Genomic DNA, 11,021 nt, shown 5'->3' with positions numbered 1-11,021 from the left:
CTGCTTACGTTTTTTAATGGCAGGGTGCAAGTTAAAAAATTTAACTGGGACATGTCTCCTTTCGTTTAGGTAGACAAATTGTCTAGAAGGTACTCAGTGTCACCCAGGGAAGATTACAGGGTGATCAATGTTGTGAGTCTAATTTCTCACAACACCAAGGACTTTCCAAACCTCCTTCGTTTTCATTATAAAATAGAGGAAATGAAAGTGAGCTAACTAATAGTGAAACGATTTGAGGCGGGTTTCTTCCTTGGGAAGAAAAAAGATCTTAAAAATCCTCATGGGCCATAAGCTCCTGGTACAGGACCAGAGGCAGCTGGGCCATCTGATTCTCTGCTGGAGTATCAGGGGGATGGCCACTGGGTTTGAGGTGCTCAGTGGATGCAAGAGTGAAGTCCAACGGATGAGGTCTATCCTGGATGGACCTGATTGCTTTCTTCTGGTTCTTGGACACAGACTCTCCGTGGCCTTGGCTGTCGTCCTATAAAACCCTTTTAGGCTGGAGGAAGATTTAAATAATATTAAAAAGAAATCTCTGCAACCATTATGCACAACGTGAAGGTCAATTTTAAGTATCAATTTGACGGTGGCCAAGATGAAACAGTATTTCCGGGTATGTAAGTGAGGGTGTTTCTGAATGAGGTTAGCATTGAATGTGTGGACTCAGTGAAGTAGACTCCCCTCTCCAACGCCGGCCAGAGCACCTCATCCAATCACGGAGGGTCTGAAATAGAGCAAAGAGCAGAGGAAGGAGGAATTCACCCCTGGCTCCCTGCTTGAGGTGGGACTTTTCTCCTGCCCTTGAACTGGGATTTACACCATCAGCTAGTTTCCCTAGTTGCCTAGAATTACACACCACTGGCTTTCCTGGGTGTCCAGCTTGCAGACCGGGGGACTTCTCAGCCTCTAGAATCACATGAGTCGAGTCCTCATAATAAATCTCCATATAAATCCCATTGGTTCTGTTTCTCTGGAGAACCCTGACTAATACAAACAACAATAAAAACCGAATTGATCCTATACTTTCCGCTGTATGTACATGTGAAAAAGTTTTCATGGTGCCAGAAGACGTCAATAGGAAACTTCCCCTGGGAAAACCCTTGGACCTGAGGGGGGCAGGGGAGAGAATGCTGGTTGTAAATAAGGAAACGGTGTCCTCGGTTCTGAGAGAAAAAGACACAATTTATTTAGTCAAATTATTGTACAACATAGTCTTCATTGACAGTTGTCAGCTTAACACTTAATATAGTTTAAAAAAGTCAATGATTACCTGCAAAATTATATATATTTTAATATCTAAAAAATATATTGCATATATAAGGCAGGAAGATCCCTTGTATGCACAAGGGAAAGTTTGGTTGTTCTTTTCCAAGTTATGATTGTTGCAGTTCGGTTATTTACAAACATCTCCAAAGCAGGAACGGTTTAAAGAGTTTGCCTTGATTTGCTTCTGCTCACTTGTTAAATAACAACACCAGTGGTTCTCTTTCTAGTAAGTCAGTGACTTGAACGTCCTGTGTTCTTTTCCACAATAAGTCACATTATGCTTTTTAAAAACCAGCTATAAAAACATACAAACAGCTCAAATGTACAGATTGACAAACGATGTACAAATTACATTAAAAAAAAAATAACGACTGATTTGATAGTAACATTGTATTTGTGACCGAGGTCAACTCGTTTCTTTACTCTTTTTCACTTTTTAATTATTTATTTTTAATACTGCGAGATATAGGAAAATAACTCTGCATAATTTATACAGTAAGTTGCCTTCTGGTTGGTGGACCCTGGACTGATCTGACAAGCGCACAGCACTTGCGAATCTGTTTGTGTTTAGAAATCCCTAGGACTTTTCAAAGTTCTGGGACCCACTGTCATTATTTAAAAAAAAAAAAAAAAAGTTATTTAACTCTCTGGCTTTCAGGAATGTCTGCATTGGCATTAACATTTCTTAGTTCATATCTTGACTATTTCCAGAGAGAATGGTCAGCCTAGTGCATATTTACTGCCCACTGAGAAAGATTTTGCAATGCCCGTGGCTTCTTAAATACACACTTGTTCTTTCTCTGAAATTCCAGTTGGGTGAAAACTTCACTAGCCTTACAACCAATGTTCCAGTTTGCTATCCACTGAGTTAGGTCTTCCTAAGATAAGATGATAAGCTTCCTGCCTCTATTTTCACTAAGTCTCAAACCAGAGCATAACTGGTTAAGTCCATGATTCTTTATCATATGAACCCTTCAAGGTCCAAGATGAGACCCGTGTGTCGATAAGTAACTGCTTTGGTCCTAAAAATATAAATCTACAGTTTCTTTCCCAGAACCATGACACAACTATTCCAGTAATCTAAATATTCAACTCGTAGGCTGACAGGAGATTGAGACTCCCAACTGGCATACTGGCCCATGGAATTATCCATCTCTTTGTTCAAGGTAGAGGAAGCAGGAGTTACCAACGTTAAAAAAAAAAAAAAAAAAGAATCGTTTTTAAAGAACAGGTACACAAGTTCTATCCAACAAGAAAGAGCATCCAGTTTCGTTTTCTCTTCAAGGCCACGTATGTCCAACAAGAAGTGTGAGGAAGGGGACTTCAGCGAGAAGGCCACCGGTGAAGCGTCTAGTAGTAGCTGCCTAAGTGTGAGGGCACGTGGGTGTTTGGGTGGCGGGGGACATTGGGGTTGGGGTAGATGCCACCCGTGGGGGAGGTCCAGTACTGTGACGCTGCTCCAAAGAGGCTAGAGGAAGTGACCGGCATGGAGGACGGGGGGGGAGGGACAAAGTTCACCTTCTGCTGGTGGGTGTGGTAGGAGGGCATGTAGGAGATATCCGAAGGGTACTTGTACATGGACGACTCGGTGGGATGTGGCTGCAGGGCCTGGGCGATGCCGTGGAAGTCAAATTTGTAGGCATACCTCTTGCCGTGCACTTTGGTCATAATGTTTTTATCGTAGTAGTATCGGAGGGCTCGGCTCAGCTTGTCGTAATTCATGTTGGGTTTGCTCTTCCGCTCCCCCCAGCGCCTGGCCACCTCATCGGGGTCCGTCATTTTGAACTCCCCGTTGGTCCCCTCCCAGGTGATGCAGCTGGCGTTGGCACTGTCCGACAGTAACTCCAGAAGGAACTGCCACAGCTGGATCTGCCCGCTCCCTGCAGGCAGCGAGGCAGACAGGAGGAAACAGAGGCTCAGCCTGGGAAGTCAGAACCTAATTTCCTAAGTGCAAGGGTCCTCTCACCCTGGTTAAGAATCCCTTGATTTATTTTTACGGTCAGGACCCACTGGCCCCTGACGCTGGTGTGATCAGCATGGTTAGATGGTAAGATAATCTGCCCCGGGCCAGGTGACATTCGCCCAGAACCAGCTGTGTGGTTTTGGGCAAGCCACTCCCCACCCTTCCGGGCAAGATGCTGACTCTCTTCCTCTATAAAGGCCTGAATCGCTGTCTTCTCTTTACTCAGTGCTGAAGTCCCTCAGAGTCCCGGGGTGGGGGGGGGAGGTGTGACAACACTTTAGGCTGATGGGACCTGGACTGTTCCTTAAGCCCTCGTGCTTGGCTCTTGGCTCTAAGCTCTACAGAGAAGAACTTGGGCAGAGAGGAAACCAGAGGAGAGGGAGCTGGTGCGTTCCCAGCCTTCTGAGCAGGACCGGCCTGGAGACACAGGCAGCAGGAATTCCCTGGGTGCCCGTCTCACTATTGCAAGGGCCTATTAGCTCACACAGGAGGTGAGTTTCGTTTAGAGCTCACTTGAGAGTTAGTTTAATCACAGACCCTTAAAATACACTGTCAAGTTTATTTTAGTTGCAACCTCTTTCATGTAGCCAGATAACGCTGCAGTACTTTCTAAGGTCAAGACTAAAGCGCCTTTGGAATATGTATTCACTTACGTGAGGAAGATTGCCGTGAGCTGGCTGGAACTGTTTCCTGGTACCCCACCCCCCATCTTTCCCTACTGAAACTTATCTCAACCTCAGTGCAGATACACTGGGCTAAAATGTTTGTTGTCCCGAAGCATCTTCAGCTAACGGACATTATCACCATCATGCCAAGTCCTGTCCTCTCCTGTGTGCGCCAGAGAAACAAGGCTCGAACATTTCAAGGAAAGAAGTACATGCTACTCCCGGGTCAGGTGTCTGAACTGAGGACACCTAGGAGGTCCCTGTGACCACACAAAGCTGTGGAACATTCTGGAAGACGACCTCTCAGGTCAAAGGAAACTCACCGGGATTGGCTAGGCGACTGCTGGTCGGGCCCAGGATCTGATATGGATCTAAGGAAACAAGAAAGGAAATTTGCTTCACTGTTATTAAAAATATAGAATCAACAGCATTAACAATGACAATACCCCAAGGGTTTACACTTTTATTTCAATATCATAGGAAAGCCTGATTTCCGAAAATTGCACTGCCTTTTTTTGCAGACCTCAAAGATCTTGACCAGTTACCGTCTTTATCCCCGTAATTACAGAAACAACGTGAAATAGTATCATTTTTTCATACTTGGTGTCTAAAATTTGCAGGTAATGCTGTCATTACCTAAAACAGAATAGTAAAACCACTTGGAAGGGAGCTAGCTAATATTCAATCGTCATGAATAAGGTGAAGTATGGCTTATTAAGTGGGCTTAAAGAAGTCTAATGATGACTGGACGTTAATAGCTCTAACTATCACTGACAACTTTACACGTCTCTCTTTTTCTGATGTAGCAGAAACACATGCCCAGAAATCAAGCAGCCTGGGTTCTAGCCCAGCAAAGTTATAAACTAAATAACTCATTGGACAATCTCTGGGTATCGGTCTTCTCATCTGCAAAATGATGGGTTGGGTTCCTGGATTCCCCAGTTCCCTTCTAGAATAACCTTCTCTGATTTTAAGCTTGGAAATGTCAACACCAACCAGAATTTGGATTTTAGCTATAAAATGATTATTCTTAACATCTCAGTTTACTTAAAACTTATGTGATTGTTTAGCCATAAAAGAAATCTTGGCAATATTGACTTATGTGAGGTTTATCTTCGTTTTTTCAGGCGAGGGAATCACGGTGGAGACCCGGATCGCAACTTGGCCATGCTATCGTAAGTCTGATACTTTACAATTTTCATAATTATAATTGTAATTTTAAAAATCGACATGATTTTGGGGGTTTTGCTTACAACTACAAATTAACTTGAAGAGTCCTTAAGCCCTCTTAGTCTACCCCTGTTCATCCACACGGTATGACAACTAAAATATTTTGGGCAGGTGATGTCTAATTTCGTTGTTGTTGGGGATTCTTTAAATCCCCTATGTCAAGTCCTCTTTGTCTGACTTGTGTTTCACAGTCAGCAAATTCTCAGCCTTCCTGAGGGAATGTAGGTCAACTTTCTCTCGCTTATCCTCAGTGGAGATGGAAAACAATGTCTGTCCATCCCAAAGCAGTGGCTTGTTTGGAGCTCACTCTTAGCTCTGTCCCACAGAGAAGACCAAGCTGGGCTTGGAAGGGGCACAACAGCTGTCTTTAGGTACATGAAGGACCTTCACAGAGAATGGGAGGAAGACCTCTCCTGAGGGCAAACTGGAAAGCTTGAATGGAAGATACAGGGAGGGGGACTTTGGCTCACATGGTGGAATTGAGCCTAGCCAGGTAGTGAACTCCCCGTTGCTGTAGGTATTCAAGTGGAGGTGAGGTAATCATAAGACTGAGATGTTACAGGAGGATGTTGTAGACCTAGATGTCTCTAGGTTCCCTTTCCATACTAAGAGTCTCCAATTCCATGGTTTTAACAGTTCCTCTGCCTTAATTAAGTAGATCCACCACAGGGAACGTTTGGTCAAGCAACTTGAGAGTCTGGGATGGTAGCTCTAGTTCTCCCATAAACCAGCCGTGTGGCTTTTCGCAAATCACTTCACCTCTTTGGGCCTCAGTTTCTTTATTTTACAACATGAGGCATTTTAATCTTTAGGCTCCTTTCACCTCTGATATTCCACGAGTCTCTATGTGATTCCAGTGTCAGGTACCCAATTCACAGATCTATTATTGTGTCAAATATAGGATTCTATGAAAGACACAAATGCCGTATATTGTCTAAATCCTCCTCCGCTGACCATGTGGGACCAAGGGCCACATAGGAAGCAAAGGAGGGTTCACACATCATGGACAGGTACCTGGTTGGGGCCGCTGTTCAGTATTCTTACTCATTGTTTGTGCTCCTGCAAGGGGGGGACCTGCAGCAAGAAGAGAAATATGGTAAGTGGGGCCATTCTCCACGAGGGGAGGGGAACACCTCGTCCAACGCCCCCCCCCGGAAGGAGGACAAATGTGCTTTCTCGTTCATTCATTCGCTCACGCTACTCATTTATTCATTCTATTTTATAAATATTTATCCAGAATCTACTCTGTGCCAGCACTGCTCTCGATACTAGAGAACCCAGCACTGAACCAGTGGTTCCTGCTAGAACTTACGTTTTAATGGGGAGACAATGATAAACAGCAGTAAGTATGTAGAAGAGCATGTCTAACGGTATCGGGGCTGCGGATTTCATTTTTAATGAAAATTTAGAAAGGTCCTGAAGGAGAAGGTGACATTTGAGCACAGGTCACCTGCTCCTGCGTTTCCATGTTTGTGAGCTCCCGTCCATGGCATCTCTTAGGTACACCCTTTCCACCCCTGTCATCATGTCTCCATGTGAGAGCTGCGTTGCTTCTTGCACCGTCTATGGACTCATCTGACTGGCACGCTCACCACTTCTCTCTCTTCCCACCGACCCATCAAATGCTATCTAGCCAGTTTCAGCTCCCTAAAACACTACATCCCACCATCCAAAAACCTTAGTGACTCACTGTCGACTGAAGCATTGAGATCTATCTTCCTGGCATCTTTGCGCCCCCTTCCTTACCTTTCCAGACTTATTTCCCTTCGTGCATCCTAAACCCCAGGAACACAAGTCCTCCTGACTGTCAGGCATGTCAGCCTTGATGTCTTTCCCTGGCCCCACCTCTCCTGGGAGGCCCAGTCTGCCCCACCGCTGCAGGTCCAAATCCTGCCTCTCCTTGCAGAGCCAAATCATACGGCCCCACGTCCACGTGGCCTTCCTGATACCGCCCAGAGGGAAAGAGTTATATGTGTGCATGACTCCTCTCCCCTGCTTGAGAGATTGGTCCATGTCTGATTCAACACTGTGTACCCCACAGGGCCAAGGGCTGGGGGCAGAGTAAACAAATAAGGCATATTATTAAAAGGGATGGTGGTTATTGCTGGCACTAGTTTTTAGTCCCAACCTCTTTCTTGAAAGAATTCCCTTCACCATCCATTTCTGTGCTTGATATTTTACTTCCTAGAGATAGCAAGATCAACACATTCTGGGTCAGGACCATATGAGTCAGTCTTTCCCGCTACTCCCTTAATGGGAGATTTTGGGTCAGATTTCAGCACAAATTGATGTGTCAGACCCCCACCATCCCCTCATCAGGTTATCTTCCTCTCAGCCTTTCATGAAATTGGGGTAGAGATGTTGGTGTAACTACATCTTGAAAATTAGATAAGCAAAGCCATAGAGGGTCATTATCATAACTTAAATGACAGAGTCCGAATCTGGTGATTTTTCATTCATACAGACCTTGTCATGAGAGAAAGCTTCCAACTTCAAAAATTCTAAAGCCAAATGCAATGAAACAAAACTCACAGGTCTGAGTGAAAATCCCATCTTTCCAGGACTAGGTATCACTGACAGGTCCTACATTGGCAATTAATTTTGATGGCCATTCAAAAAGCAGGAAAACAAAATGCTCACTCCTCTCCTCCTTTATCTTATGACCCTGTTCTCCACCCCGTCCTCAGAAAAAGGTTTTCTTCCCAAAGAATAAAGTGACATTTACTTACTTTTGTTGAGACCAGAATTCATGTTATTGCCCCATCCTCCTCTCCTGACTGAGTCATAGGAAGGGTCTAACGGAAAAAACAAATAAAGGTACATCAGCATCTCCTGCTCTTTAGAAAGATTGCATGAAGATTATCGCTTAGTGACCTGGAGAATTCTGCAATAACTTTTCAAGCATCACTAAATTCCAGAAGTATACTCTTCCCCTGGGGCAAAGGGGAATGAATGGAAGGAACATTGACACACTGATTGGGAGCCCAAGTAATGGAAAGAACCCTGAATTTGAAGTCATAGGGCTGGTTCCAAATTCTGTCCTTCCATCATTTGTTGTGAGACCTTGGATGAATCCAGGCATCCTTGGGCCTCAATTTTTTAAAATATGGAAATAAAAATTTACATGATTTACCTACCTTACAGGGTTGTGCTGATGTTATCAACGGAATATTTGTGTCCCCTGCGCAAATTCATACACTGATGTCTAATCCCCCCAGTGGAATGGTATTGGGAGGCGGGGGTCTTGGGAGGTAATTAAGTCATGAGGGTGGAGCCTCCATGAATGGGATTAGTGCCCTTATAAGAAGAGGTCACAGAGTTAGCATGTCTGTCTGCTTCCTGCCATAGGAGGGCACAAAAAGAAGTCAGGTGTCTGCAATCCAAAAGGGAGCTCTCACCAGAACCTGACCATGCTGGCACCCTGACCTCAGACTTCCAACCTCCAGCAGTGTGAGAAGTTTGTTTCTTTTGTTTGTAAACCAGCCAGCCTATGGTACTTTGTTACAGCAGCCAGAACGGATGAAGACAGGTAATGATCAAATGAGATAGCATATGTGAAGCATCTTATAAGGCATTCTACAAATATCATCTAAGTTTAGCAAGAAAAACATGTCCGAAGCTGTATAGCAAAGCCCTTTGAGCAGCTCTGGAGAGACGGGTCACGTCCAGATTAAAGGCTCACGGGCAGACTGTCTCACAGTGAGGACCCTGGTGGCGGCTCCCACCCCTCACTCCAGCACACTGATGCTGTGGGCACATCTGGGCTCTCCTCGGCCTCTCATGCTTTTTTGCTGATAGTGAAGAGGGCTGGGTAATGACCACAGAGACAGGAAAAAGGCCAGAGGTGTGGCTGGAGCCAGAAACAAGGGGCTGGAGAGATGCTTCCTGCCTGGAAGTGCAGAGAGGTTTCCAGATCGCCTTGGCGGACACTCCACTGACATGGAACATTCATGATCCCAACCCCTTTCTTGAAAGAATACACATGCCTCCCTAACCCCGTTCAGAAATTGCTTAACCGACTGGCTGGAAACATCCTCCTTTCCTTTCTCATGGTGTGAGTCCCATTGAGACACGGAGCAGGAATAGCAGAAGAGCTTAAGGATACAGAATGATGACTTTCAAAGTCTTTCCATGGACAACAAAGAAACCATAAAAAACATCTGAACAAATGGAGCACAAACCTCATCAAACAACGGTCAGACGGGGTGAAACGCAAACCATCCCCCTCCACCCCTTCTGAGCCTCTCAAACGAATTAGAATAAGAACTGCAAAGACGGACCGGCTGGTCCCATGGCTTGTTCTTGTTGTTTCTGGCTAAGAAGAACCAAAAGACAGGAATGATTTCCTTGTGGAAAAATCCACGTGCGGATGCACATTCCTCCTGGCTCTGGAAAAGCCAGTGCAGTTTTAAAATTACAGTCTTTAGCAATTGGCATGAAAAGCAAAACAGAAAGTGAGGGGGATGCAGATGGGAGGAAGGGGAGGGAAGGGGGCAAAAGAGAGACAAAGCTCAGCTCGTTTGAGTCGTCTGTTTTTATTTTTCTTTGACTTTTTTTTTTCCACAATTCCTCCTGCAAATAGATTCTTGTGCTTGCTTAAAAACAAAATAAAACAAAAACAAACAAAGGACCTAAGTTGTTTTCAAGCTGGGGACGCGGTTGTAGGTTCTCATGGGTATCTTCTGGGCTGTCTTGCAGGGGTCTGCAGAGTATCCTCGAGGAAAGGCCAGGTTCTTCCAAGATTTCTCTTTGGTGGAGGGGGATGCTGGTTAGGCCTCCAGCAATTTATCTGGGACTGATTTCTGCCATGTATTGTGTGTTTGGCTATACAGTGGATGTGAACGAATATGACACAAGTCCCCAGTGCTTGCCTTTAAACAGGAGACGATAACAGATTGTGAAGAAATATGGGTCGTGTACCAAAGGAGTGCTGGAGATACTGGGGGTGAAGGAGGGAGAGGCTCGTGTGACTGGGTCTGGGGTGACTTGAGTGAGGCCTCTTCAGGGAGGAGAGAGTGCGCATACCCGGTGGGCATATGGCGGAAGTGAGCAGTGAGATGCTAACGTGTCGGATGCGGGGAACCACGCGTGGGGCTGTGGGACTGCAGTGGGGGGACACGGAAGAGAGGGCCGAGGCCAGGTTCATGGCCAGGTCCACGGCCGCTCAGCCAGCTTAATGGCTCTGGGTTACAGGCCATGGAAACCAGGAGAGGTTTGGGGCAGGTGGCAATACCACGAACCCAGGGTGTGGTGGAGAGTGCAGCTCGTGGTGATGTGTAGGATGGATGGATGGGGTGGGTGCCGGGGGAAGGAGATGAATCTAGCAGGAACGGAACAGAAAGTGGAATAGAAAGTGACAAATTCATGAAAGAGAAAAAGCAAATCGCTAAGTTCCAGGAATTGGTGTGACTTAACTTCTGACTTACTGCACTGATAATATCTCTGACTCAGAGTTTTCTAATCAGCGTTTCTTCTCAATCCTTAGTTTACCGGAGGCTTCCATCCTCTCTTCCATCTTCTCTAAAGCTATGTTATATTCGTTCAGAAGAACCTTTTTTCTTAGTCCAAATTATGGCTTCTGGCTATAGTTATCCTTGACGTCTTGCCAACTTTTCCTCCTATTCTTTTATTCTAGCTCTGGGGGCACTGCAGACAGGCAAAAGTTAGAGAATGCTTGGAAGAATTCCCTCTAACCAACAGAGGGCGGGTGGTGGCTGGATCTTTCTCTGAGTGCCCAATCATGTTGGAAGTTGATGCTTTATCAGAGAAGTATCTGGCGGCCCCATCTTTCCCGTGATGCCTTGGGGGTTGGGAGGAGAAGCCTGACCGGGAGGACTTTCGAGGTCCCAACCAAACTTAAAGTCCCCTAGTAGGTGAAAAAAGCAAGGGACAGAAAC

At 45.4% G+C, this 11,021-nt stretch overlaps 1 protein-coding gene across 2 annotated transcripts in view; it reads right to left on the bottom strand.

Annotated features, from left to right (window-relative positions):
* Positions 1 to 1,161: 1,161 nt before the first annotated feature.
* The window catches only part of FLI1 (Fli-1 proto-oncogene, ETS transcription factor), a 112,894-nt gene continuing 103,034 nt past the window's right edge, over positions 1,162 to 11,021 (bottom strand). Inside the window, exons 6-9 of one of the 2 annotated variants that reach the window (XM_022556229.3) lie at positions 7,854 to 7,919; positions 6,139 to 6,198; positions 4,218 to 4,265; positions 1,162 to 3,146 (exon numbers count right to left, since the gene is read on the bottom strand). In XM_022556229.3, the coding sequence (XP_022411937.1) occupies positions 2,617 to 3,146; positions 4,218 to 4,265; positions 6,139 to 6,198; positions 7,854 to 7,919 (704 nt within the window). In that variant the 3' untranslated portion in view covers positions 1,162 to 2,616. The remainder of the gene's footprint in view (positions 3,147 to 4,217; positions 4,266 to 6,138; positions 6,199 to 7,853; positions 7,920 to 11,021) is intronic. The other variant, XM_089915805.1, reaches the window with a different exon arrangement.

This window comes from Delphinapterus leucas, chromosome 7 (assembly GCF_059928025.1).
Source record: "Delphinapterus leucas isolate spDelLeu-1000000601 "Yukka" chromosome 7, BTC_Dleu_Yukka2, whole genome shotgun sequence".
Lineage (NCBI taxonomy): Eukaryota > Metazoa > Chordata > Mammalia > Artiodactyla > Monodontidae > Delphinapterus > Delphinapterus leucas.
The sequence above is the reverse complement of the archived record's forward strand: the minus strand, read 5'-3'. Positions and strand labels throughout refer to the sequence as shown.